General features: G+C 47.0%; 1 protein-coding gene across 2 annotated transcripts in view; it reads right to left on the reverse strand.

Annotated features, from left to right (window-relative positions):
- The window catches only part of DOCK1 (dedicator of cytokinesis 1), a 503,206-nt gene that overhangs the window by 25,103 nt on the left and 450,560 nt on the right, over positions 1 to 27,543 (reverse strand). For both annotated transcript variants that reach the window (XM_070566542.1, XM_070566478.1), the window contains exons 39-46: positions 18,036 to 18,125; positions 17,060 to 17,164; positions 12,961 to 13,102; positions 12,749 to 12,827; positions 11,133 to 11,217; positions 8,188 to 8,274; positions 5,165 to 5,341; positions 4,024 to 4,107 (exon numbers count right to left, since the gene is read on the reverse strand). In XM_070566542.1, coding sequence (XP_070422643.1) covers positions 4,024 to 4,107; positions 5,165 to 5,341; positions 8,188 to 8,274; positions 11,133 to 11,217; positions 12,749 to 12,827; positions 12,961 to 13,102; positions 17,060 to 17,164; positions 18,036 to 18,125 — 849 coding nt within the window. The remainder of the gene's footprint in view (positions 1 to 4,023; positions 4,108 to 5,164; positions 5,342 to 8,187; positions 8,275 to 11,132; positions 11,218 to 12,748; positions 12,828 to 12,960; positions 13,103 to 17,059; positions 17,165 to 18,035; positions 18,126 to 27,543) is intronic.

The following is a 27,543-nucleotide window of genomic DNA, read 5'->3' on the forward strand; positions in this document are numbered from 1 at the left end:
CCTATACCTAAGGCACAGGCCTTTCTCACCAATTATTGCCAAAAGGACAGTGGAGGTGAGATTTCAAAATAGATGGGATGCTTTAATATTCCAAATGAATTTTTCTTGCAGATGGCAGCTTCCCAGGGGCTAGCTGCAGTTTGTTGAGGTTCAACAGTGGAAAATACTCACAGTAATCCTTTTGCTTCCTGAGTTCTGCCTTGGGGAACGGCAAAGACAGGCTGGGGATAACTTTGGGGGGGTGGTAAATGTGTTGTGTCTATCCGTGTGCGAAGGCAAGCATGGAGGTGCTATCTAGAGGTCAAAGCACAGCCACTCTAGATGCTGATAGCATTTTTGTGTAGAAAGGACCTTTCTCAAATGGGCAAAACGCAGTCTAGTTGTTTCTAAATTTTTTTGTTGGTTTGTTAAAACTCTTAATCGGGAAGATTCTTCACAGCAAAGAAGCTACTTGCTGGACTAAAGTTAAGACCATTTGGTTTAGGTCAATACTGCATGAGCTGCATTTTGGCAGGTGAAGTGTGTAGGGTAAGAGATTTATCCCCCAACAGGTCCACGACATGAGTCAGATATGACTTTCTTCTAGGCTGGGGTCTGACCTCTGTTCTGTGTCTACTTGGGGAGGAAGTGCATCCTGAATAAAGCGATGCTCTGTGTAGACACGTTCCTAATGAATGAGGTGTTTAGCATACCAAGAGAAGCCGTGGACTGATGCCTGAAATGGTCTTTGGACACTCTTTCGTGCAGTAGGTTCCAACCAGGCTGAGCATCAAAATCTCTGGGGAAGATAGCTGAACCCCACCCCCAGGACCCAGATTTGCTCTAGGATAGATCCCAGGAATCTGCATTTCTGAAGAGTTTCCCAGAGCCCAGAGAGGAGTCACACCTTCAGTTATTCAAAGGGAGCACACAGCCTGCTCTTAAAAGATGCCCTTCTATGCGATGGTGCTCCTGTGTGTCCCCTACGGAGTCACGGCCTGCCAGCAGCACAGAACATCTGGAAGCACTGCTCAGTGCTCCAGGAGCACCACCCCTGGCGACAGTGGCGCACCTGTCATCAGCTAGGGATGATGAGTGAGTTTGGTCCTTCATCTTTGCACATTTCAAAAGAGAAATATGTACAGATCACAGCAGTTTAATACGTGTCTGTATGGATTCATCTGTGGACACTCGGCAGGGATGCTCAACAAGACAGCTGCGTTAGGGGAACGACTGAGCTGTGCCTTGGAGGAAGGGGCTAGTGCTCACTCCTGACCTGGAAACAGCTGTAAACCTAGGAGCGGCCCACGAAGCCTGCACGACCCCAGCTCCCACCTGGAAGAGCAGGTCAGCACCATCATCTGTTGCAGTGAGGGCAGCAGCAGAGCGAGGAGCTGCCCGGGACTTAACAACCAGCCTTCCCAAATGATTGTAGGCACCGAAATGCGCTTACTGTACATCAGTATTGGAAACTCTGCCAACGAGGCCTTGGGATTCCCAAGAGGAAAGCCTCACTCAGCCCTGATGAATTTCAGGAAAAAACCAAACCAAACTAACTAACAAAAACAGAAGAAAGCATTCTGATAATCCCAAACTTATTTCTAATGACCATATGACTCAATTACTGATACTAAAATATGGGTTCTCAAAACATTTGCAAATGAAAGCGAAATCACAGGTAATGTTTTGAATATGTATTTTTCATCACTCTTTGATTTAATGAAGTTGCTAGAAAACGGATTCTTCCTTTCAACTATCCTGTGAGCCGCTTTAAAATTCATCCTTTAATATAGTTATTAGGGGTGATGACACAGTGCTGACATAAAGTTCTCCCTGGGGAACAAATTATTTTCCTCTGTAGGACTTGAAACTCTTAAAATCCAATTTGCTATAAAAGCTTACAGGAAAAAAAAATCAATAGGACTTTTGCAGACCAAACTAGTTTTTGTGTAGCAATGGTTTTATAGCCTTCAGAGGGGTTTTGAATTTTGTTCCCTTCGGTTTCTACAACATCAAAAATGGAATCATTCAGACTCTTAAACTCTTTCTCTCTCTTTTTCAGTAACAGAGGGAGATTGCCTACGTGAGGCTTACGTTCCATGCAAAGAACCACCCTTGGCCAACGAGGTCCCTTGGGGTCAGCTCCTAGGGTTTCTTATCAGAGAATAATTCCAAGGCAAATAGATGTCAGATGCCTACAGATTTGTGGCAAAGTCACACCCATTAGGATGGTTATCATAAAAAACAAAACCAGAAATTAACAAGTGTTGGTGAGGATGTGGAGAAATTGGAACCAGTGTGCACTGCTGCTGGTGACACTGTAAAATAGTGCAGCTGCTGTGGAAACCAGCATGGCAGTGCCTCAAAAAATTAAAAATAGAATTACCATATGATCCAGCAATTCCACTTCTGGGTATATTCTCAAAAGAAGTCAAAGCAGGGAATCCAACAGATATTCGTCCACCCATGTTCACAGCAGCATTATTTGTAATAGCCCAAAGGTGGAAGCAACTCTGGTGTTCCACGGACAGATGAGTGGATAGACAAAATGTGGTGTGTTCATGTGATGGATTATTATTCAGCCCTAAAAAGGAGGGAAATTCTGACATGCTACAACATGGATGGATGTTGAGGACATTATGCTAAGTGAAATAAGTCAGTCACAAAAGGACACATACTGTCTGATTCCACTTACATGAGGTACCTACAAAAGTCAAATTCATAGAGACAGAGAGTGGAATGGTGGTTTCCAGGGGAAGGAAGAATGGAGAGTTATTGGTTAATGGGGACAGAGTTTCAGTTTTGCAAGATGAAAAAGGTCTGCAGAGAGATGGTGGTGAGGGTTGCACAGCAATGTGAATGTACTTAATGCCACCGAACTGTTCACTTAAAAACGGTTAAGACAGTAATTTTTATGTTATGTAAATTTTACCACAATAAAAAAAATATCTATTATATATAATAAGTACTTATAACTTGGCTTGAAACCAAACCTTAGCTCCACTCCACCCTAAGAGGTCTCACCAGTCAACTGATGATGGAGAAGCCACTAAGGGAAGGCTCTGGGATGGCCAGGATAAAAGTGTCCACAGAGGGACCTCCTCAGAGGCCATGTCAGGGCCCCAAATGGCAGCCTGGGACCCCTGGATGAGCAAGGTGGCCTGGGGTGTAACACTCAGTCGGGCACAGGGAGACCCCAGCCTCTGCCTCCCACAGCCTCTTTCCTCAGCCTGGAGGGTGGGGTTTAGGTCAGATGGCATCCTCCTGGCCTTGCACATGAGAAAACGCAGCCTAAAGAAGTGAGCTGCCCCGAGCAGCGAGCAAGCAGGCAGAGCTCCCGTGAGAACCGAGTCTGGACATCCCCCCCACCACCAGGCTCATGAAGGCGCCAAGAAGCACAGAGGCGTGAACAAATCACTTCCAGCTACACACAAGACACCCTCCAGAGTCACCACCCTTTAACACCATGTCCCTCTGAGGAAAGACTCAGAAGGTCTCAGGAGCATGAGCAGAAAAGCAAAATAATATCCAGAATGACAACTGGGAAAACACCAATGAGGACACACACCACCCTCCCCAAACCCTGACCACAGGTGAGGAGGCTGGAAGGGAGGGCCCCCTGCAGTTTCCCATCGACACAGTGCTCACAGACTGCGGGGTGCGGGGGCCTGAGCGCCCTCCCGGGACAGGCTGGAGCTGAGCTCCCTGAGATGTCCCGGTTCTGACCTTGCATTTCATTCCTTTTTGTCAATACCAGACAAAGAGTTTCCAGCAGCTGGTAAAATGACTGAAGGAGGAAACAGAGCAGGCTTATTTGCAAGAGAGAACTTTCTGGGTGTTCAAATTCATGACTGCAGCCCAGGAGTTGAGTTCATCATGGCAGTGGTGGGTAAGTTTATCTGGGGACAAACGTGGCTACATGCCTTCTGGCCAATGTCAGGCCCATGTGCCACTGCGTGAGTGCAGAGGTAGTGCAGGAGGATCCAGGCCTAGGCTCCACTTTTCTCCCCCGCCCAGCCCTGCAAGGCTGCCTCAGACATTTACCTGCCATGCAATCAGGTCCTTGAGCTTCTCGATTTTCTCGTGGGCCTCTGGGTGCTCCTGCAGGTACCGCTCTGTGAAGAAGGCCTGGGGGAGACAGGGAGAGCCACTCAGGACACCCGCTCACCCAGCCATTCACATTTTTGCATAGCTACTGTGGGCCAGGCCCTGGGGGCAGAGCCGTGTGTAAAACAGACCCACACCCCTGCCGCCACAGAGCTCACTCCCACCAGGCTGGACACTCCTCAGCACTCAGGACAGAATGCCTGGTAAGGTCAAACACCGCAAACGGAGTGAACGGGCAGCCAGGAGGGGCACTCAGGGTGGCCCCCCTGGTCCTTGGAGTCTGGCAAAGCCGCAGCTGCTCGCATGCCCGTGCCCCGACCCTGCGCCCTCCCTGGGCCTGCTCCACACCTAACAGCAGCTCTAAGCAAGCCTTACCGCTGTGTCCAGGGCAATTCCCCACCCCTTGCAGCTGCCCTGGGGCACCGCCCCTCTGCCTCCGTTAACTTGTCTAGAAGTCAGCAAACCTTTCCTGTGAAGGCCCAGATGGTAAATACTGTAGGTTTGTAGAGCATATGGGTCTCTGTCACAGCTACTCAACTCTGCTGTTGGTGTATCAGGAAATAGCCACAGACAGTAATGAGCGGCCGTGGCCACGTTCCAAACCTGATCTTCAAAACCAGGCGGCGGGTGGGCTGCAGGGCAGACGCCCAGTCTAGACCACACCGTGTCCTTCAACTTCTGTCCATTCCTATCGAGATATTTTCCCCGGGAGTCCTGCCTATCTACTCTAAAATATTCTAATTCTTTTGATTTTCCACTAAAACTGGATCTTTTGGTCTTTAACAATCCCAGGTCTCTTGAAAGCCATCCAAGGGTCACTCTCCAGAGTTCCATTAGCCCAACCGGGTGGGAAAGCCCAGGGCTGGCTCAGGATGCCCAGTGGGTCAGGCTTGGGGGCGGGCCGTGACCTTCTGCAGCCTGCAGAGGCTGCCTCTGGATGCTCCTGGCCCGGCCTTGGCTCAGTCACAGCTGAGATCACTCAATCAGATTAGAGTAGCTTCTGGGCTTGGAGACAGCATTTGGAGTTTTCAATCTGTCCCAGGACAAGGCTGTAAAGAGAAGCTGTCCTGTCACATGCCTTTTCGTAATTTGCAAAGCCTCCCATGACAGCAGGGTCCACGATGCCATTCAGAAGCATGGAGAGGGGGTTGATGGGGAGGCTGGGGTCATCCAGGTGCTGCTGTACCATGCTGTTCATCTTGTCGTTTGTCAGCTGCATAGTCTCGATGGCGTTCTCCAGGGGGCTGATCTCCACCTGTGAGGAAGGAGGACGACAGCCCTACATCAGGCCAGTTGCTGGGGGACCCCTTGCTGGGGTCCTCTGCTGAGGCCTCTGGCTCACAGGACCTCGCCAGAGGAGAAACATTTCAGAGTGGGGCAGGCTTCCTACTCCCCATGTACCTTTCTTCCCAGTGGAATTTTCGGGCAAGAACCCTTACTGCCCAACCAAGAGCTGCCCGGGCATTTCAGTAGCACTGTGTGTTTCCATAGATGTGGCCTTCACATGCAAATTCCAAAGGAACAGTGCAAGGCTGCCCTCTCTGGGGGCTGTGTGTGTGCCTGCAAGTGTATGCGTGTACGCGTGGTCATCCCAAGAAAACACACAGCCCTGGGTGGTGCTTGAACACAACCTATCGGCTTCACAAACGAAGCCTTTTAACCATGGTCTCGTTCCCAACTTGTTTGAAAGAGGGTGAAGATTTCAGGGAATTTTGAGTGATCTGTCACTGTCTCTGAGGCAGGAGGCAAGCCCCCTACACTGTCTGTCAGGGATGGAGAGAGAGGGGCCCTGCACATGAGAGCACACACCCTCCTGTGAAGGAAGAGTTCTCACTCCCCAGGGCAGGGGAGAGAGCAGGTCACCACTCTCCACTGACCTCACAGCCTCATCTAAAAATCTACCACTGGTCAGCAGGACCTTCAGCACAGAAGGCAGGGGCACCAACCATACGTCCTCCTCGCCTTCCCCTTCATGCCGCCCTTGCACCTGTGCCCATCCTGCAAATGCCCTCCTTTCCCTGGGGGCCCTGCAGCTCCCATGAGGCCCAGCCCAGCGCCCCTCTCTGACTCAGCCCTAAGGTGCAGTGAGAACGTGGGCGGGTTTAAAACAGGCCTCGCTCTAACAGACCCAGGACTGGGCCACGGAGCCACATCCAGGGATGACCTCAACAACACACAATAATTTCGGTTCTCCCAAAGGAGGTGGAATGGGCGCCCTCCCCCTCAAACCCCGTGCCCAGGAACCCTGGGATGTTTTCAGCAAATGACAAAGCAGAACCTCCGCTTTCTTCTTACTGCAGCCCCTGGGGGATTGTCTGAGAGGTGGAGGGGAAAGGGAGGAGGAGCAGAGAGGGTCAGAGAATGGACAACTCTGCTCATCGCCAAATCCCAGAGTGACACTCTTAGTTGCTGCGGAGGAAGCATCTCACAGAGCCGCCTGCTCGTCGCTGTGCCTGTCTGTGAACTGATGGAGAGCTCGTACATACGAAAAGGCGGCCAACCACGTGCGGGCTGCTGAGGGTGCCCCCTGGTCACACAGGCACCCTGAACATACATTCTAGGACCGCTGTTCTCCTCTACCTGGATCCTATGTCAGATCCTGGAATGTACCATCGCAGGCATACAACTTTGCCAAGTGGACACTCTAGCGCAGTATTCCATTTTGGCTGACTGTTAACTCCCTGTCACTGATCCTATTTGCCTCAAGAAAGAATAGTTTTCTATTTTTATCAAACCAACAGGGTTTGCCACCCCCCCCCCCACCCCCAGAGATATCCCATGGTGGCTGTCCCCACGAGGTGAGGGGGCAGGGTGTGTGGATGGCAGGATTTCAGGCACATCATTCTGGGATTATTTGGCTTCCAACCCTCTTAGTCTGTTAAACACAGCAAACGCAGCCTGTGGTGGAAGCACATAGCAGAAAGTCAGGGCTCAGCCCTCTCCACGTCCAAGCTGTTAAGCTCCTTCCTTGTGCGCACCCTGGCTGGCTCACAGAGTGCCTGATTACAAAGGGCTTACGGGAAGAGGCTCATTAGGAGGATTAGTGCCTGTTTACGCCAAGGGCCTCTCACACCCACATCACCAGCTCCAAGTGGTGCCAGCACAGGCTTGATCTCCGCCACCTGCCACATATCTCCTGAGCCTTCCATATGTCGGGGCCTGTCTGGGTGCCATGGGGCCACAGAATGGGAGCTCCCAGAGCAGGAAGTGAAATGTGCCCAAGGAGGGGGGGGGCAGGCACAGAGCCCTCGAGCTTCAGAGCAGGAGGAGGGGACGCAGCCCCTGGGATGGGGATGAGGCAGAGCAGGGCGCACTCAGGGAGTGGCCCAAATCAGGAGTTCCCAAGGGGACTCTCTGTAAACTAAATGGAGGCACCACCCCTCTGGATAGGATCCTGCCCGGTGGAAATAAAAGGCATTGAGATACGTGGACAAAATGCACATATTTCAATCAGATCTCTTTATACCGACAATGGCCACACCCGGAGGCTTCTATGTATTCAGTCACAATCTCTGCCCAGCCCTGGTTCACGTCAATGAAAACTGTCACCACAGAGGCAAAGCAAAGTTTAGCTAATCAGATGCGAGTCATTATTTCTTTAAAAAGTGCCAGTAAGGGGTATATTCTCAGGCTATTTTTATTCGAAATGAGCGAGTACTATTAATCAAGTTGTTTGTCATGTAAATGGCTATAAAACCATCAGGAAGAAAGATCTTAAAAAGTGTACGTAAATTGGAACTTGTCTCAAACTTTTCATTTAGTTAACAGAAAGAACTGTCAAAACAGCACAGCAGTGACTGGATTTAAATATTTTGTAAGAAGAAATGCAATCTTAGTTCTGGTTTTCTTATAAGCTAGAGTTGGTTGTGATTACACAGCATTTCCACTACAATATTTATAGACAAGGAGAGTTGATGCTCTCAGGAACATAGAGGCTGATTATGGGTTAAGTCTGTCTGATCTGGGGTCTACCGTGTGCCTGCTGGCCACATGACCACATTGGCCACAGTACCTGTGTGCCATGAAGAGGTGAGGAGGGCATGGTAGACAGTATAAGAGAGGGTAATGGGCAATTCCTTCTGTGGGAGGGGGGGTCCTTACCATGAAAACAGATTTGACCTCAAACCACCTTAAAATTCCAGGTAACTTATATGCAGTTGTGTATATGGTTCTCTCGATCCACATGTTCTGCAAAAAGAACACACACGACACTTGTTAGGAGAAGGATATTGGCAGGTTGATGACAGGTTCTGCCCCACAGATTTACAACTCTCTCCGAGACAAGTCCTCGAGCAGCACAGGGTTCTTCCTGGGAGAACTCACGCAGGGCCCTTCTGTGCTCTGTGTTGAGGCAACATCTCACAAGCCACTAACTGCTCAAGAGTTAGACAGTGACACGGGACACATCAGCGTCCCCTGCTTTCCTGGCCAAAGGTGCCCACCTCCTTCATATTCGTCAAAGAAAATATAATAGGAGAGTCAGGGAGAATTATATACATCAAAACAAGGAGCTTCCCTCTGAGCAAACAGATTTTTGGAAAGGCTCTAATGAATTCTATGTTAGCCTTATTTAGTGTTCAGGAGAATTTCAAAAGTGCAAATGCTTTAAGGAAAACTGGGTTCCATAAAAGTGACCTCTCACATTCTAATAAAATCAGTCAGTATTTTAAGCTTTAAGGTTGCTTTTTTTTTTTGCATAACTAATGCATGTTTACATTAGGAAATAAAGATATGGAAATAAAAGGGAGAAAAATCACCCACTACCCAAAGATGACAAGCTAAACATTTTAGGATCTATCGTTCAAGACTTCTTACTAACTATTAAAAAGTGTGGTATATATATTTTTAAAGAAAAATGCCATTTTATAATCATATTCTTTGTGGAATAGGACATTAACATTTGAGCCGATAAACATCCTTCTACACCTCTTTAAAGGGGGCACAGACTCCATCGCAGGGGTAAACGGTAAATCTTCGATTCCACCACCTATTTTGGAAGGTCTAGCCTGCGGCAAACTTCTGCCGTGGTAAACCTCCCTGTGATGGGTAATCACCCAGCAGTTGGAGTCTGTCAATAGTGATCGAGATATAAACAGATGGCATAATAGCATGTCAACAATTCCAGAAAACTGGACTGGGTCTTAGAAAGCATCTATCCCAAACCTCTTAGATTCCAGAGAGGGAGAAGGGATGGAGCTGGTTGAGGCCCCCAGGACACAGGCAGAGGCTACCTGTCTCCCAGGCCAATGCTCCTTTTGCCCCATGGGGCTACCCTCCTTGGGGGCACCCGCCCTAGAAAACAGCAGTTTGCATTTTCACAGTCGCCCCCAGACCACAGCGCAGTGCTTTCCCCCAGTCAACACACCCTAGGAGGGGCCCTGGCTTCCACCCTAGGCTTCATGGCCAGCCCTGGCTAACACGGGCCCTGTCTCTCTGCCTCCTTCCTCCTCGCTGGCTCTTGGGTCCAGAGCCTTGCTGGGTTTGGAGGCATGGCTCCTGCTTGGCCTGGCAGCTTCCCCAGTGCCCCGCCCTTGGAGCCTGGTGCCCTGCAGCAGGGCCCGCAAACACTCTCATGCTTATCTGGAAGCCTGAGGCTTTGTCAGGCGTGTGAAGGACTAAATCCCTGGCTTCTGAAAGCCTCATCCGTGTGCGAGGCCCTAACGGGGCCATTAGGGGATTTCAGGGCCATTTAGAAGAAAGACAGCCTCGAAGCTCAGTGCAGCTTCAAACGTCAGGAGGCTGGGTTATTCTTAGCTCTGCCCCGATTGGCTGTGCACCCATCGGCAATTTGCCTGACCTCCTTGTGTCTCTTTCTTTACAGTATAAGAATATACATAGCTGCCAGATGCGAGGGGTGGGAGGGAGATTCAAGTACTGCCTGTAAATCCGGCAGTCGAGAGACACTATGCAAAGGAGAGCGTTACTGCCGCCATGACCGTAACAGACGGAGACCACTAGAAAGCCACCGCCTGAGCGCTGGGGTCTGGGTTGGGCTGTGCCCAGCTGTCTCCTCTCTCACTATTATAGATGACGCTACAGTGACCAGTTACCAAACAGGCCCAGGATGCCCGCATTAACCAAAAAACAGGGTCTTGGAATAACCAGTGTTGGAACTGGGGACAACCTTAGAATTCTCTGACCCCACACTCTTGGTTGACACACAAGGGAACTGGGCTCAGGGCAGGAAGAGCGTTTCGTGACTGGAGACTCAGACACTGAGTCTCCTGCTGGGGCAGGGTTTTCAAGGCAGGAGGAAGGAGAAACGTTAACATTTTAAAAAACTGTGTTTAATTTCATGCCTTTGCAAAATGGAATCCGTTAAACTAGTTGTACGTATATTTTTTAAAAGGCTGTCAGAATCTGTGTTCATATTTCCAGGACTCTAATGCAGTGGTTTTCAACAGGAGACAGACACTTGGCAACGTGTGGTAACACTGGTTGTCACAAGTGGGGATGTGCCGCTGGCATCTAGTGGGCAGAGGTCAGGGATGCTGCCGGACAAGCTGAGATGCACAGGATGGCCCCCACCATAAAGAACCCCCCAGCCCACGACTCAGGAGTGCTCATGTGGAAACCTGCTGCAGTGTGACGTGCCTCAGTGACATTCAGGCGCTGGGTACTGGACAAGGAGTGAGCCTCTGGGTCGAGCCCCAGCCCCTCCCCTTGCTGCGTGTCACCTGCAGGAAGCCACGTAAGACACTCGGCACCTCCATATGCCTATTTCTAGTAGAGCCATCAGCACCTTTCCAAAACCTGGGGCCCAGAAGAAGACCAACTCAAACACACCCAGGAGGGAAGCAAGTGTGCTACGAGGCGGAAGCACTTTCACAGCACCGGCCACCTTATTAGAATATGACAGGGACCTCAGCGATGCCGTTTGTGCAATGCCTATCGTTTCACTAAGTTTGGAGGGGTAATACACTAGGATTTCCGCCCATGATGCACAAAGACACTGAATACTGCACTGGGGTAGCCTTTGCGGCCACCCTTTCCTACAGGCAGTTTTGTGGGTGGTGGAATGAGTTTTTGGGGTGGTGGTTGTTTACCGCAAATTCATTGTCTGGGTTTTTCTCTCCCTTGCGGATCGGCCGAGAATATTCAAATCGCTGCACCTCGTTCACTCTGTAAAAACTGTGTAGAGAGAGACGAATCGTTAGACACTCCACCCAGAAAGCAGCCGATTTGCTTTTGGATGCAGGGTCTGGCCTCCCTGTAGGTCAGCGCATCCCTTAAAATATACCCAGCCTTGACCTGCAGTGAGAGCTGTGGCATCTCTGCCCGCCAGCCTCGGAGGAGAGATGTTGGCAGGTGGAAAAATTACCCTGAGTTTTCTGTCTTCCTGGTCCCTGCAAACCCTCAAGGGGGAAGAGATGCTGAGCAAGAGTGAGACGGCCAGAAACAGAGGTGAAGCGAAGGAGACAGGACAGAGGCCCTCCTTCTCCATGGACATGCTTATGAGGTTAAACATGTAATTCATAACTTATTAGCTTAATTTAGTAATTCAACAATTAATTATTAAAATAATTTATTATTAAAAATTTTAAAAATTATATCTTCATTATTTTTTAAAAGGTCTCACATACTTTAGTTTCAGATCTACAAAAGGCTGATTTTAGAACCACCAAGAGGAGCACGCGTGGAACAAGAGTGTGCCTTGCTCTTGTGTGGAAAGCGTGGGTTTCACACGTACACCAGAGGCAGGCTGGGGGGACTCATTCATGCCCTGCACGGGAATGCAGGCGGGGTCCCCACGTCAAAGGGGAATATCTGAGGAATGCTACAGTTCCCTATTTGCTTAATGCCTCTTCCTGAGAAAAAATGTTGCAAAACTTAAAATATACGCCTTAGGAAAGCCCCCACCTGTCAATGGCCAGAGTGTTGGTTTATTCCCCATTATCGCTGACGAAAGGTTAAAGAAACATAGTGAATTTGGAGGAAGAGCACGACCCACCAAACTTCAGGATGTGAAATAAGCAGATCCTGAGCATTATCAGGCCCTCAGAGAAGTTGATCTTTTCATCAGAACGTGATCAAATAGAAAAGAAAATTCTTAACATCAAAGAAACATCCAAAGCGGGTGTTTCCACACCATTTCTAAGTCAGGTGCAATTCAATGGAGAGGCAGGAAATCTCACTCAGATTTGGACAGTTGACTCGGGAGTGTTAAAATCCGCCTCATCATCCCATGTTATGCAATCTCCGCGTTGTAGGGTAAAGGGATTACACCCCTAGAGCCAATGTCCCAACCCCCTTTCCTTCCTTATCAAATGCAAACCCTCAGGCTACACCCCGGCATGCGACTCAGATCTGCTGAGTGTGGGCTGGGCTTGTGCGCTGCTGAAAAGCTCTACAGGGATTCTGCCACCTGCTGGGTCATAAGGAGACCAGAATGCCCCCTCCCCCTCCTTGAGTTTCCCTTGCCTCTCAAACTACTGGAAAGGAATTGCCCTTGCCACCTCCCAGCCCACACATATTAACTTCTTCCCTCACTTCTTTGATGCTGAAAATAATTTGCTTCCCCGCTCTTCTAAGTAAACAGAAAGAGCATATGGAAAGCTAATCAAAGGCTAAAATCCATCCTTTAAAAGGTGAAATTATTAATGACAGATCCCTATACAGCCTCTCACCACCCTCATGTTGGTAATAAAAATGGATCGATTACCTTACAATCTGCTCAGACACAGGCCTGTGAAATTTAGGAGGCAAATCGAGTTTGGGCTTTACTGTGAAGCACTGAATATCTGCAGGGGAAGGGATAAGGATCATAAAGACAGCGTGGACATTAACCATGACCAGGCCCACAGGCACACCCACCCATCCAAGTGAACGGCCTTGCAAGCGTTTTATACTCCATACGGTTGTCTTAAAGGATACACTGGCCAGGAGAGTTTTTAATATCGTCGCCTGGTGGAGATGTCGTCTTCATTTTCTCGGCGTTTGGAAACTGAGTTAATAGCCGAGCTTCAAAATCTTCGCGGCGTTCATACTCTTTCCCTCGGTAAATGAAAACTTTCCCCTGGAATAAGACATTCATTAAATAGCACCACAGGGAAAGGGCCAGGAAGAGTTCACACACAAATGCATTGGTCGTCAAAATATGCTTGACGGTTTAAAAAAAAATGTCACTGAACTGAAGAAGAACTTGTAATTGCACTGGTCGTCTTAATCGGGAACACGGGAACATAAGCCACGAAAGTTAATGCTGTTTAAGAAGCTCGGAACACAACATTACTGAAGTCTCATAATATATTTTAGTCTGAACAGTAACAACCAACTGAAAAAAAACTATGGAAAACCAAGTGAGCAATGGGAGCCCATACTCTAGTGGGCATGAAATGTTCAGGCAGCATAAAGACCCCAGGGCAAGTGGATAATGGTTTTCATTTTTTTTTTTTTTCCAGGTAGGCCTTAATTAAATAGTTTTTATCCTGCCAAAAGGAATTTAAGAGAACATGAGATGAAAGTGGGGCCTCAGAACCTGAGCATGTCCACCCCAAGCTGACTCCTGTAGGACACAGTGTAGGACACAGCCAAGAGACCCTCAGAAGCAGAGGGAAAGAGGTCCAGAGCAAAGCAGAGAGGGGCGAGATTCTCGGCCTCCCCTGGTGGTGAGAGACAAGGCGGACGGCAGGACTTCCTTGACTGCACACTCGGAGTTGTTGTGTGGACAATCCTCCACCAACAAATGACAAGGTAAAACACACAGAGCTCTCCTTCTCAGGGCTGGGGTTTTTCCATCTCAAATGACACTTCTGTCACCTGCATAAATTCTGACTTGGAGAGTCCATCTGGGGGTTGTATAGATGGCCGGGCTAGGTGACCTTGGGGTGGGTGTTAACTAGGTAAGCATGCCTCCTTACACAGGCTGTCTTGGTGAAACCATCTCTGTCTGAGTGTGGCGTCATCACTCTGTAAATATATATGAAAGGAAAGTTCTGATTCCAAGATGTAACAGGTCTCTGCACCTTCACAGATTCAGGAAGTGTGTTCTGAGACTCAACTGGGTCACAAAAAGATGGCAGTGGGTAGTATGACGCTACTGCTGGTTCCTGAAGCCTGCCCTCACCTATCCTGCCCCACCTTAGGGCCATCTGAATGCAAATGAAAACTGCAGCAAGGAAAAGACAGTGAGCAGAAGCCATGGGACCTGAGAAATAGGAGGCTGGGAGCTGACACTTTTCCTTGTGAGACTCAGGTGCGTGGGCATATCTATTGTTTCAACCAGGGGACACTGGGCAAGAGGCTCTGGACTGGCTGGTCATGAGTCAGCTGCAGCTCTGTTATCTGTCATGACCCTGGACAGACGCCAGAGAGAAAGAGAGAGACAGACAGAAGAGCATTCCACTGCATATTTTTTTCCCCAGTAATTTTATTGAGATCATAAAGGTTTATAACATTGTGCAATTTCAGGTGTACATTATTGTTTATCAATTTCTGAACAGACTTCACCGTGCTCACCCCTAGTTGTCTAATTTTTGTCCGTCACCATATATATATGGGCCCCTTTATCCCTTTTGCCCACCCCCGACCTCCTTTCCCTCTGGTACCACTAATCTGTTCTCTTTGTCCACGTATTTGTTGTCTTCCACATATCCACTGCATATTTTTATATTTATCTCCTAGAGACTCAGTTCAAAGTCAAATTAAAATTTGTCTAATGAATTTTTAAAAGATAAAGAGAAATCCTATGGTATTCAATTTACCTCCTTCCCTAGTCCCAACTTAGTCTGAGTTCCTGTAAATCACTAAAGAAGGAACAGTTTAAGAATTGAATTTTTTTCACTTTGTGCTTAGGTATGTCTTAAAGTACCCATTATGGGAGAAAAATGTTCTCTTTCTCTAAAAAATAATGTCAAGCAGAAACTAAAGTAATATGTAGTCTTAATTAGAAATATAAATACACCGTGTGGGCATCTTTTAAGGCTATATTAAGACAAACATTTCAGAAATTCAGGAAGATTTAATGTATAACAGGCTACTGCGTAACTAGCAGGCATTTATCATGCTTTACACCAGAAGAAAGACATAATAATAAAAATGTATATAAAGGCTTTAATAGAAAAACACTAGTGAGTTATAGATGAAAACACTAATAACATTTTCTAGAAATGTCAATTACTTTGCATTCTGAAGTGGTCCCTTCAAACACAAAAACAAGGGGGAAATGCACATATAGTCAACGATATTTATTTCGTGTAAGAGTCATAAATATTAATATGAATAAAAAAAGAAGAGCTCAATTCTTAAAGAAAAACAAAGCAAAAGGGACAGCTAGTCGGTTCTCAGAGGCTGCTCTCCCAGCACTGCATTAAGTAGCCAAACATCCTGCCCACTTTTCTGTAACTGCTAATGTCATTGTCAGCTTGACCCCTGACAGGTGATCTGTGAAGCGTAGTAAATATATTGCTACAGCCCCACAGAATTATTCAGGTGTGGCGGGAAAGTCAGTTCAATATTAATCAAGTTCGTTCAACTCTCTATCTGTACTTTGCATTTTGTCCTTTTGACGGGGGAGACGGCCCAGTGCAATCCCCTGGAACACGCTAGAGCTGCACAATGAAGGCAAGGCTGTCAGGGAGAGACCGGCCAGCAGTGACAGGGCCAGGGCCAGATGCCTCTGTCACCTGGCAGGACCCTGAGTGAGGGGACCAGCCAACAGGTCACCTTCTGGAGCAGGCCAGCCCCGCGAGGGTCACTTGTTGACATTCTTACAAACAATGACAGGTCCTCACCAAGGAAGTCCTTCTTGCCGGTGCCAGCATGAAGGGATGTCTTAACTACCAGGAACTCCTGTGGAATCAGAAACACTGGGGCCCGAGGAGCACACCTCTGGGACTGGGGAAATGCCCTAACTGGATCTAACTGCCCCAGGAAGCTGTGCTCTGGGCACATAGCTTCTGCTGCCCTAAAACCAGAGGAATCATGCACAGTCTCCAAGAACAGAAGAAAACCATGTGTCTTAAAAAGATGTGATACGAAACGACAGGAAATCATGACTCGCTGGTCAATGCATCTAAGAATGAGCTTTTGAGAAGCTTTAAACAATTCTACTGGGAGGTCAGGCAGCATTTATATACACGATTTCTCCTCCAGTCCCATGAGTATTAGGAAATGGGCATTGGGCTGATGATCACAGTATTTTTTCAATCATGTGTCAAACAGCACATGCCTGACCAAGGGATGGAGAGTGATTCAGAGTTTCCAGCATTGTGGCCATGAAAATCCACTTCCATTTTCTCATATAATTAAAAGCACCTATTATCATAACAGTATTATTCACAATAGCCAGAACAACCCAAATGTACACTGAAGGATGAATGGACACACAAAATGTGGTCTACCTGTACATTGGAATATTATTCAGCCATAAAAAGGAATGAAGTACTGACACATGCTACAACATGAATGAACCTTGAAGTCATTATGCTAAAGGAAATGAGCCAGACACAAAAAGACCAATACTGTGTAATTCCTCTTACATAAGGCACCTAGAAGAGGCAAATTCATAGAGACAGAAAGTAGAATGGTGCTTGCCAGGGTCCAGGGGAGGGAAGTAGGGAGAGTGATTGTTTAGTGGGTACAGAGGTCCAGTTGGAGAAGAAGATCAAGATCTGCGGATGGATGGAGGTGATGGTTGCACAACAATGTGAGTGTACTTCATGCCACTGAACTGTACATTTAAACATGGTTAAGATGGTAACTTTTACCTTATGTATATTTTACCACAATTTAAAAAATACACATAAGTCTCTGAAGGAGAGTTCTGCTTAGGAAAAATCAAATGGAAAGTTTAAATGAAACCAAAGAAAATATTATCAGCCTCTCTCTGGCACCCTAAGCTGACCAGAGCTATTAAAATATGAAGAGTCAGACTTAGACCCAAGGATGCAAAGTCCAAGTCTGTCCTCAGAAGGGGAAGGGGCACTGTGCCTGGGGAGCAATCTTGGATCAGACTAACAGAATCAAAATTTACCCGAAGGAACGTGGGGAATCCTTGTCCATAGTAGCCAACAGCAAAATAGTCAGGCTTGGGTCTTATCACTTTGACGATGTTTTCATAAAATTGAGCCTGTTTTTTCTGAAAGGAAGAAAGAAAATGTGTTTCAGGTTTGAATAGAGTATTTGAGCATCCATTCTTCTGGATTCTTCCAGTGGGCTCTTCAAGCTTTGGCAACTCTAAAACGGTGGGAGAGTGAGAAGGTGGGAGGGGCAGTGCTGGTACATGCACCTGCGGTCAATCTCACCACATAGCTTTGACAGTATTTTCACTCATCCTCCAGAATTTAGCAGGGGAATCTGGCCAAAAAAGTCAAATTCAGCAGCCAGTTGTGATTTATGGGTGTTTTCAATACCCAAAGAGGTGCCACAGAAATGGTTTTTCTTTTGATTAAATGACTGGTCCTTAGTATTTTTTAAAATGGTATGGATCAGATACTGGGATACATTAAAGAAGAATGTTAAAGGGCAGAATTCTGCTCTGAATTAATGATACACATTACAACGTCAAGTCAGTCTGCTGAACACAAAAATGATGTAGCTGAGAAGGCAGTCGTTAGAAACCGACAGAGCTTCCGCGGCAGGAGAAAGCCTGGGCTACTAGCCGTCTGCCTCTTGTAGACGGGTCGCAGTTTTAAATAGCTGAGACTCTCAGAGACTCTTAGGCTGCCAACACCACTGTACCCATGCGGTCAGTAGTTGTTTATGTACAAATTGTTCATAGGTGTCCTAAAGTTTGGTTACAAACGTTCAGTTGGGAATAAAAAATGAATACTTGTGGCCCAGAATGAACTAGCAAGTACATCAAGACCGTTCTCCTGAACAAAATGGAGGACCACAGCCAAGGCCACAGAAGGTCTGAGGAGAATCCCAACATTCAAAGGGAAAGAGAAATTCTAGAAAAACAAGTTTAGATTGCCTGTGCTCATTTAGATAGAAAGAAAAAGACCTACCAGCAATTCGCTGAGTTGTTCATAATCAAACATCTCGTTTTCATACTGTTCTGCAAGTTCCTTGCCCAGGGCAATGGCCTCCTCCCACATCTGTGAGGAAAAACAAAGGAAAAAGAGAAAGAGAAACTCAAACCTGAATCACACAGTCAAAAAGTAAAACAGTAACACAGCCGTTCATAATAAAACAGTTGAGAAATATGCTTGCTTCGTCTGAAAACACTACGACAATAATGTTGAAAAATACCAATATTTTCCAGAGGCCCATGTCCTTTGGCTCAAGACTGGGCGTCAGCTGACTCAGCTGGTCAACCACTGGTTCATCCATCACGCTGCCCTCTGCCTGCAGTCACAGCAGTCTGCCGGCCCGACCCTCGCTCACTCCCGCCCTGTCTCTCTGGCTGCCAGTTCCGGCCACTGAAGCCCATCTATCTAAGGAGCCGAGGGGCTGGGCAAAGGAGAGGCTGCGAGGAACGTTTATGGAGAAACTAGGGGCCTGCTTTTGCTCCTTTCCCAAATCATCCCACGAAATAAACACTATGTTTTGACTGTCAGAAAGACCAGGATCTATTTCAACTCTAAATGAAGGCTTGCAAGAAGGTCGCTTTATGGGTGCAAATACCGTGAGGATGCGAAGCCTGCTATCATTTTGAAAGGGGGAACTTTGTATGGTAATAGTTTGAAAGTGGCTTTCCCAGTCAGGTAACTGATTTATTAAAATGTTTTAATAAACTTTTCCATGTGGAATAATTTGTTGATACATATAGTAGGCCTGAATTTCCCTTATTTTCCTTGGGAAAAATAAAATAAAGTAGTTTGCTTGAGAAGAATATGGAAAATATGGAGGAACCATCTCTTCCAGGAGTGTTCCCAGGGGCTGCCCGCCCTCCTTCTCTGTGTCCCACAGTGACCCAGGATCCCCCTACTTCAAACCTGTAAGTCCCTTGAGGGCAGGAAGCAAGCATTATCAAAACCTCAAGACCCTCTGCCCCAGGCCTGCTCAACAATGTTTATCGAACAGAACGGAAGGTTGTTGACTCAGAATCAGAAAAGCATCAACCATCCCACATACTGTGTCCCTAGCCACGAATTGCCCGCTGCTCCTCTCCCAGCACTCCCACAGGCTGGTAGCACTGGTCATTAGAGCGAGTGATTGTGAGCTTACTCTATGTCCAGCAACATGCCACCTACGTTCTCTCGCTTAAGTCCCTCACCTTGTCAGGTGGGTACTTTATTACCTTCTTTTGCACAGAAAGAATTTGGGAGTCAGACAGGCAAGTAACTTGCCCAAGGGCACACAGCAGGGTGGACATGGAGACTTAGCTCAGCTTCATGTTTTTCCAAAGTTCTTGTTCTCGATGACTGTCTTAGTTGGAGCTGCTATAACAGAATACCACAGCCATGGGGGCTTAAACAACAGACATTTATTTCTCACTGTTCTGGAGGCTGGGAAGCCTGCGATCAAGGTGCAGGCACATTCAGTTCTTGGGGAGGGCTCTCCTCCAGGCTTGTGGACAGCTACTTTCTCACTGTGGGGTCACAAGGCCTTGAGAGAGATTTCTCTCTGTTCCCCTTCTTATAAGGGAACGAACCCCATCATGGGGCCCCCATCCTACTCATGACCCAATCTAAACACAGTCACTTCCCAAAGACCCCACCTCCAAATACCACGGCGTGGTTAGAACTTTAACATACGAATTTGGGGGGACGCAAATATTCAGTCCATAACAACCACCGTGTGCCAGCACTTCCAGCCGCCCCTCACCAGCCTGCTCATCTTTGCCTTCTCTTAGCTGAACAACTCCATTGAGGGCCTTACTGATACTGAATCACCCAACACACTTAAAATACTCCTTTCATAGCTACTACTTAAAGAAACCATCTGCTACGTTTGATGAGAAAAAAGCTATTCTAGAATAAGAGCTGCATTTTAATACTTTGAAAGACAAAATAAGCCCAGAGCAGAAAAAGATTTCGGAGATAGGACCAGTGCCCAGGGAAGAGAGGACGTGGCTGAGATGCCCTCCCCACGGTCCACATGTGTGTTTCCTCCCGAGAACACCCCCTGTCTGCTCCATCCTGCTGGAGCTTTCCAAGTTGACTTGCAATCTTTGAATATCTTCATCTGCTACTCCAGAGCTTTCTCGGGTCCTTTGCCAGAGCCCCAGCTCACATTTCCAGGAAAGGGGAGCTTCTTGCACTTTCAATGTTTGTTTTCAGCTCCAGTGACCAGTACCTCCCTCAGCATACTTCCATTTCAAAGAAAACATTACCTTTACTTGTTGTTTTCTTTCACCGGATTTTTCTTCAGTTTTCTGCAAGCTAATGCACACACTCTTAGCTGCCTGGAATGTTAAGTCTTCTAATTCATGGCTCAGAAAAAGCTTAATCTCTTTTTATCCTAAATGACAGATGAGATGCTTGAGATACATATCAAAAGTAATTGTTTTTAAAAGAAATATAAGTCTTGAATAAATATCTTATCCGACTCACCCTGAGGTTACATGAATGTGTTTTCTATAAACACACATCACCTTCTGCCCCCAGCATGTTTTAAAGGATTCTGCATTAAGCAGATTTTCATCTACTTTTAATTGGATAGGGCTCTGAAGAGTGTGGGTAACTCATATTTCCAACGTGAATACCTTGCAAAATATTTCAGCGCAAGAGAGAAAACAGATTCAATACAAACTAGATTTAGGTGATCTCAGTGACAATTCCGAATCATCGGAACGGTGCGATTGAATGCCCCTTCTCTGCTTCCTTCTGAGAAGCGCACCATGCTTTAAGAGCTCACCCAGCCGCAGATGAAAAAGCATCCTATCAACACACAGCTCCATTTTCTGATCTGAAATCCTTAATCCATTGTATAGCATGCTTGAAATCGTGAGTTTACTCGCAACATGGAGCACGTTCCTCCATCGCCTCTTTTCATCAGATGATCTGAGCTACACTGTCTTGAGATGATGATAATCTTTTCTTTTGGAACCTCTTGGTTTCAGGAACTTCACGTCTTCGAGTTTCATGAATAGAAAACTTTTTCCTTCTGATGAAACTCCTTTCTTCGTTGCAAGACAGAAGTGGCTGCAGAGAACATGTCAGCTACTGATTTCCAACAGAGAACTCTAAGGCTGATGATTGACCAGTCCGATAGGACGGCGATTTTGATCACACAGGATAAGGGGGCAGCAGCAGATGAAAGAAAAGATGGCAGCGGGGCCAACTGTCCCTTACGAATAATTCAGGCTGGTGATGACTCACCAGGAGAGCAGTGGGCAGCTCTGGTTTAATGTGCTTACTAGTTGTAAGTAACTCACTGGTGAAGATGCTTTATGGGATGCTGAAAGTTCAGTCATTCTTTTAAAATTTATCTGTTTCTCCAGGCAGTTGTTGGGAAAAGAGTCATACTTAATTACTCTCTGAATTTCCAGGGCCCTACCCAGGCCTCTGATGTTTAAATGAATAAAAATTCAACGGCGTGGAAGAATCCAGACCACTGGTTGAGGTCCCTGCGACAGAGGGGCTCAAGGTGGCCCAGAACTAGCATACGGCCCTGCCCGGTCAGTGCTCTAGTCCAGGACTGTTGTGGGTGAGAGCCTCTTTCCAGTCCTGCTAGGATGAGGGGCTGGAGTCCCTGGAAAAACAGTGTGTCCTGAGAAGGACAGCAACTCTGAGGGCTGTGGTGCAGTTGGTCCTGATGTTGCCTGTAGTCTCTTCCACCAGAACGGAGACTCCTTGCAGGCAGCTCCACTCTCAGTAGGCCTCTGGCTGTTTTCTTGAGCCAAGCCCCATCCTTGTCCGCCTGGTGTTCTCCACTGGCTTCAACTAAACTGAGCAAAGGAACAACATCTTCCCAAAGACATTTCTAGGAGAGAGTCAGGCCCCGCTCTCCTGGCCCAGCAATGGCGCATTCTCGCTGTGGTCTGCAGCTCAAAGCTGCCTGATCTTGCAGTAAAAACGCCATCCTCTCCCTCAGCGTGAACAAGACGGAGCCAGTCACCTGAGGAAGGTGGTCCGAGGGGGCACACTCCCCTCGGGGTAGGAAACCAGCAGGATCTGGGACTCGGGCTGGACTTAGGAAGCCTTTGTGGAAAGGCTCTCAAACAAAATTGAAGAGGAACTCCGCTTTCTGGTGCAGCCAGGCACTCCAGGAGTCGTTACCCATCTGAATCATGTTCCTCAACATGGATTCTTTCTCCCACAGCAATTCTTTAACAGTCAAAACAGAAAACTATTTGCTCAGCTTTTAATGTCCTGGAAGAAAAAGTGAGGAAGGGTCAAATATTTTTTAAATAAAGAGATTTTGCATATATTTTTAGGCTAATCCAGGCTGCAAAGGAGAAGGCACACATTTTGTCACTCACTCCATCATCCGCAGGTAATTATGGGGCACCTACAATGGGAGTGGGCTCCAGAGAGAAGAGGAGGAGAGGACAGGAGAAGTGAGTACAGACAGCATTTTAAGGCGCATTCCAGAAAGAAGAGAAATCAGCAGTAGCTAGAGAGGGGAGTTAGAACAAGAGAGGACTTTTTTAAAGATGGGAGAAACAATGACCTGGTTGTAGGTGTGCATTAGCCAAGAGAGAGGAAAACATGGAAGCTGCAGGGAGAGGGCAGATGGGCTGGCATGAGGTCCTGGAACGGGCGAGGGGGGATCCAGGCACAGGTGGAAGAGCCACCTTGGACAGGAGCATGGGGAGCCCCTCCCAGGACAGGAAGGAAGCAGAGCATATGTGGACAGATGCAGACCAGCCCACAACGGTGTGGTAGGGGCATGTGGACGTCAAATCTGCATCACACAGCCTCGTACTTTACGGAGTAAGTACTATTTTCAAGATACATACAAGGCCATTGGCAAACTGGCTCCCTAGTCCTCTCTGTCTTCCAGGAAACCCCTGCCTCCAACAGATAGACTTCTCAGCTTCCCCAGAAAAGTGAGATGGCTTCAGGATCCTTATCCCCACCCTGGAATTCCTGCCCCTCCTGGCTGACAGCTGGCAAACTTCATCCCATTCTTCAAAAACTAATTTAAATGTCACCTCCTCTGTGAAGTCCTCCCTTTCTCCCTAGAAGAAGTAATCACTTTTGTCCCTGTTAGATAGGGAGATCCAGTACCCGCCAGTGTGACTGAGTGGAGGAGGATTATATTTATCTGCTTATCCAGAAGCCCTAATGCTCGACTTGCGGGCCTCGAGGCAGGCCTGTCTTCTCCACCCCTGTAACTCTTGGGTGCAGGATGGCACCGGGCACATAGTAGGCTTGTTAGTAGAAAAACTTGTTAGGGATCCTGCAGAGAGTGGGGGAGCAATGTGGTTAACGATTCTAAAATTGATTTCCTCATGCTTTGATAATAAATGAGTATTTTTTTAATAATTAACATATGATCTCGTTGAAAATGTGGGGTAAATTCTGGCTAATTGAAAAAATTCTGACAACTATCAGGATTTTCAAAAATTTGGGGAATGCTGAGAATAAACCAATAAGAGGGAGTCGTTATCCTGGTACCTGCAATTCCTCTTAATAACAACTGTATTTTAAAGGGAAACTCAAAGGAGGAGAAAATTTCACTCCAAATACTCAGAAAAGAAATCCAACTATTTCCACCAAAAACAGAATCTTGCGCCCAAACCCCTATTTTTAGTTCACAAGATGACGCAAGATGCCTCATTTTCGACTTGGGCACAAGGCAAAGTGTGAACTCTGTCGAGGCAAGGTTATTTTAAGGGAAAAGGAACCAGAATCCCAGTTGAAAATAGGCACACAGCTTCACACGTCACGTGCGCTATCGACTATGGACCACTTTGTCGATGCCGCCAGGCTGTTTCTTGGTTTCAGAAGGGGTTTAACATTGGTTAATACTGCCTCCCTCGCCCTGACTACATGTTCCTGATAGCAGGCCTTCTATTTTTGACTCATCCTCCACAGAGAAGCCTGGTAATTTTCAGTGAAGTACTAGGATTAAGGGCTTTATTGAAAATTACTAGGCCTCAACCAAATACAATAAGACAGACAATTCAGAGCATCTTCAGGACAGAATGTTCGTCTGCCAGGATAAAACCCGACAGAAGGCTTTCGGGGGGATGTGCAAATGGGTGGTAAAAACAGAATGGAAAAGGCGCTAGGAGTAATTATTAGCCCAGGAAGGAAGAACTGTAAGAGAATGCAAAGGGAAACAGATGGAAATGACATTTTATGGAGAGAAAGAAAAAGATGAAAAGACCAAGAGCTAGGCTAAAAGACATTCAAAACTTTTGAAACGGTGGAAAAGCAAAAATAGGAGAATGATTTTGTGTGGAAGAAATACGGAAAGATAACAGAACATAATTCAAAAGCTGGAGTGTCCAATATAAAGAAGCAGAAAACCCATTCCGCGTTGCGGCTTTCAGAGGACAAAGGCAGACAGACTTTGAACATAATCTGACCCCAGGCTCTTGCTGGTGCCCTCGGCTCTCCCCGCAGCACACGGAGATGCCATCTGCGGGCCTGGGCACCAGCTCCTTAACCGCCTGCACGAGGTTTTCATGAGACACACCTGCCTTGGATTCTCTAAGTCCCTATTCCCCCTAGGGAGCTATACACATTTAAAACAGTGAAAATTAGCTGTGAAGGTTCCACATATTCCGTATATAATGAAGATTTCCTTAATTATATAAGGTGACAGCCTGTATCGATGGAGCTATCACTGAGTCATACTTTTGCCAGGTTGATGTACCATTCAGTTTCCATTTTATAATTTCACAGTCTCCTGCAATGGTTGGTCTTCAAGTTCAACTGTGGTATGAAGTTCCCTTACACAAATATATGGATTTAAACCAGAATTGCCATTTTTCCCCCCTGAAACGAAAGAAGTGTAAAATCAAATCAAAGAAATTCTTCAGATTTAAATCCTCATGTGCTGCAGAAGCCTGTGCAGAGTGTGGGGCTAGGGTGAATCCAGCGTCAGGAGTGAAGTCAGAGATTGTCACCGATGCTGGAGGCCCCCGTGTGCCTGTCCCGGCTTGTTCACTTGTGCACTGCTGCGATCATCGGAGCAAAGAATGTCTACAGACACACAAGAATCCAGGCAGGAAAGGCTGGCCTTGTTCTTGCAAGAATTTGTCTTTGTCCGACCTACAACCTCTGCAGTGAAGGCAGCACTTGAGCAAAGTCAGCACCAGACTCGGGACCGGAGCCTGCGGATAACACATGATCCTAAGAGCTGCACAGTCAGATGTGACGTCAGGGACGTGCCCCAGGTGAGGTGCTGGGGGGAGGGCGGACGAGGGGCACACCTTGAGACCCCTCGGGGCTCAAAGTCTGGGTCAAGAGGCAAGACCACACAAATGAAACAAATACACCCAAAGGAAGACACTTTGTAGAATGTCTGAATGATGGTGGACTTTTCAACTGTTTGCTCAAACACTAGCCAGAATCTGCTCAATTCAATTAAAAAAAATGACACCGTTGATAGTGGAGGAGGCTGTGCACGTGTGGGGGCAGGGGTATATGGGAACTCTCCACTTTCAGGTCAATTTTGCCATGAACCTAAAACTGCTCTAAAAAATAAAGTCTATTTTTAAAAACAAGACTGAGCGTCCAGTCTGTGTGCAGCACAGGGCTCCCTCAGAGGGACAAACAGAAGTGTCAAACACAGCTTGCTCTGCCCTCAAGCAGCTTAAGTCAAAGCAGGGCCTAGTGACCCAGGAGTGGTCCCTGGACCAGCTGCATGGCCATTACTGGGAGCTGCTTAGAAATGAAGAAACTTAGGCCCCACTCAAGATCGACTGAATCAAAATCTGCATTTTACCAAGATCCCAGGGGGCTTAGGGGGCCACTAAAGTGTGAGACACTCAAAGTTGGGATATAGGGTATATATATATAAATAGTTCCAAGGCCAGGCAGAGATGTCTGGAGAGAGGCCCTCTCTTTGGATGGTGGGGGCAGGAAAGGCTCCAAGGTGGAGAGAGCATGGAAATAGGCCCAGAAGGTGAGAACAAGTCCAGCATACGGAGACAGCAGGCAAGAAGGTCCGTTCCACACCCAGGGAAGACCATGCAAGTCAAGTGGTTAGGAATCAAAGAGTATGTTTGGAAAAAGGTGAGAAGTCATGGGTGAGGACAGGACAGATATACAGGGGAGAGCCCAGCTGCGAGGGGTCTCCCCTGCCAGGTGCAAAGGCTGGATCTGCCTACAGAGGAGGTAGATGACCCCTGAAGTATGAGCTGATACCACAGGCACTTTGCTAGAACCCAGAGTGGTGGCCCAGGGAGCAGAATGGCAGGGAAGGATGTGGGGGTCCCTGGGAAGGGGAGTGGGTGATGCATCTCAGACTGGGAGGCCTGGGAGAATGAGAGCTCACGAGAAGAGACAGCAGATGAGCCAGCTCTACTGGTAGCCTTCTGCCCAGAGACCCAAGCCGTCCAGCAGAGCCTCAGGGAGAAGCCGGCCAGGACGGTGCAGATCCCAGAGCTAGCCTGTCAGTGACTCTCATTCCCGACTTGGCTATTCAAATCACAAGGAGAAAATGTGACTCATCCTTAAGGGCTTGGGAAACTAACAATAGGATTATAATAGACTTTGGTCAAAGCACAAAAGAAAACATAACTGAGAGGCATCATTCTAAACTTTAATAATAAAATAGGTAAGTATCAGAAAATACCATCTTGCTCCAATGAAGCTATGTTGCTTTTTCTTGATCCCTTACGAATTATCTTCATAACTCCTTCTGTTTCTACCTCTTTCCTTCCCTCCCTACCATTTGCCTTGTCTGCACGTACTTCCTTCAGAGAATCTCTGGCCATAAAGGAGCCGCTAACTTGCCCATCCCTCCAAATTCCCTAATGCTAATCATTACCATACTCTTGACAGTTATTTCAAAATTACAGAAATGACACTGGGTCACAGGAACAAAAATCTAATTTTGGTGCTTGTGATTATGGTTTCTCGTCATTCTGATGCAAATCCTATTATTTCCTGGCTTTGGTCCCCATTTTCTAATTCTCTTAAACGTATTTCAGTTTTTCAAACATTCACTTAGTATAAGGAATATATACCAACAGGCACGTAAGCAAAGCTGGCTGCCTGTGAGGGCGCCAAGGACGCAGCAAAGCTTCCGCTGACCACCAGCACGTATCCATGTGGATGTGCTGGTACATAACGTTCTTGGTGCTCAATGAGAAAAAAGTCTTTGGCTCAGAGCAGCTCTGACAACAGAAACATAATGCAACCCACACATGTAATTTTAAATTCTAGTAGCCACATTAAAAAAAAATAGAATTTTAATAATATTTAATACATCTGAAATATTATCATTTCAACATGTAATCAACAACAACAAAAAATGAGATATTTGACATTTGTATTAGTCAGCTCAGGCTGCCATAACAAAGTACCACAGACTGGATGCCTAAAACACATTTATTTCTCAGAGTTCTGGAGGCTGGAAGTCCAAGGTCAAGCTGTCGGCAGGATGGTTTCTTCTGAGGCCTCTCTCCTTGACTTGTAGATGGAGCCCTCTCCCTGTGTCCTCACA

Source organism: Equus przewalskii, chromosome 1 (genome assembly GCF_037783145.1).
Source record: "Equus przewalskii isolate Varuska chromosome 1, EquPr2, whole genome shotgun sequence".
NCBI lineage: Eukaryota > Metazoa > Chordata > Mammalia > Perissodactyla > Equidae > Equus > Equus przewalskii.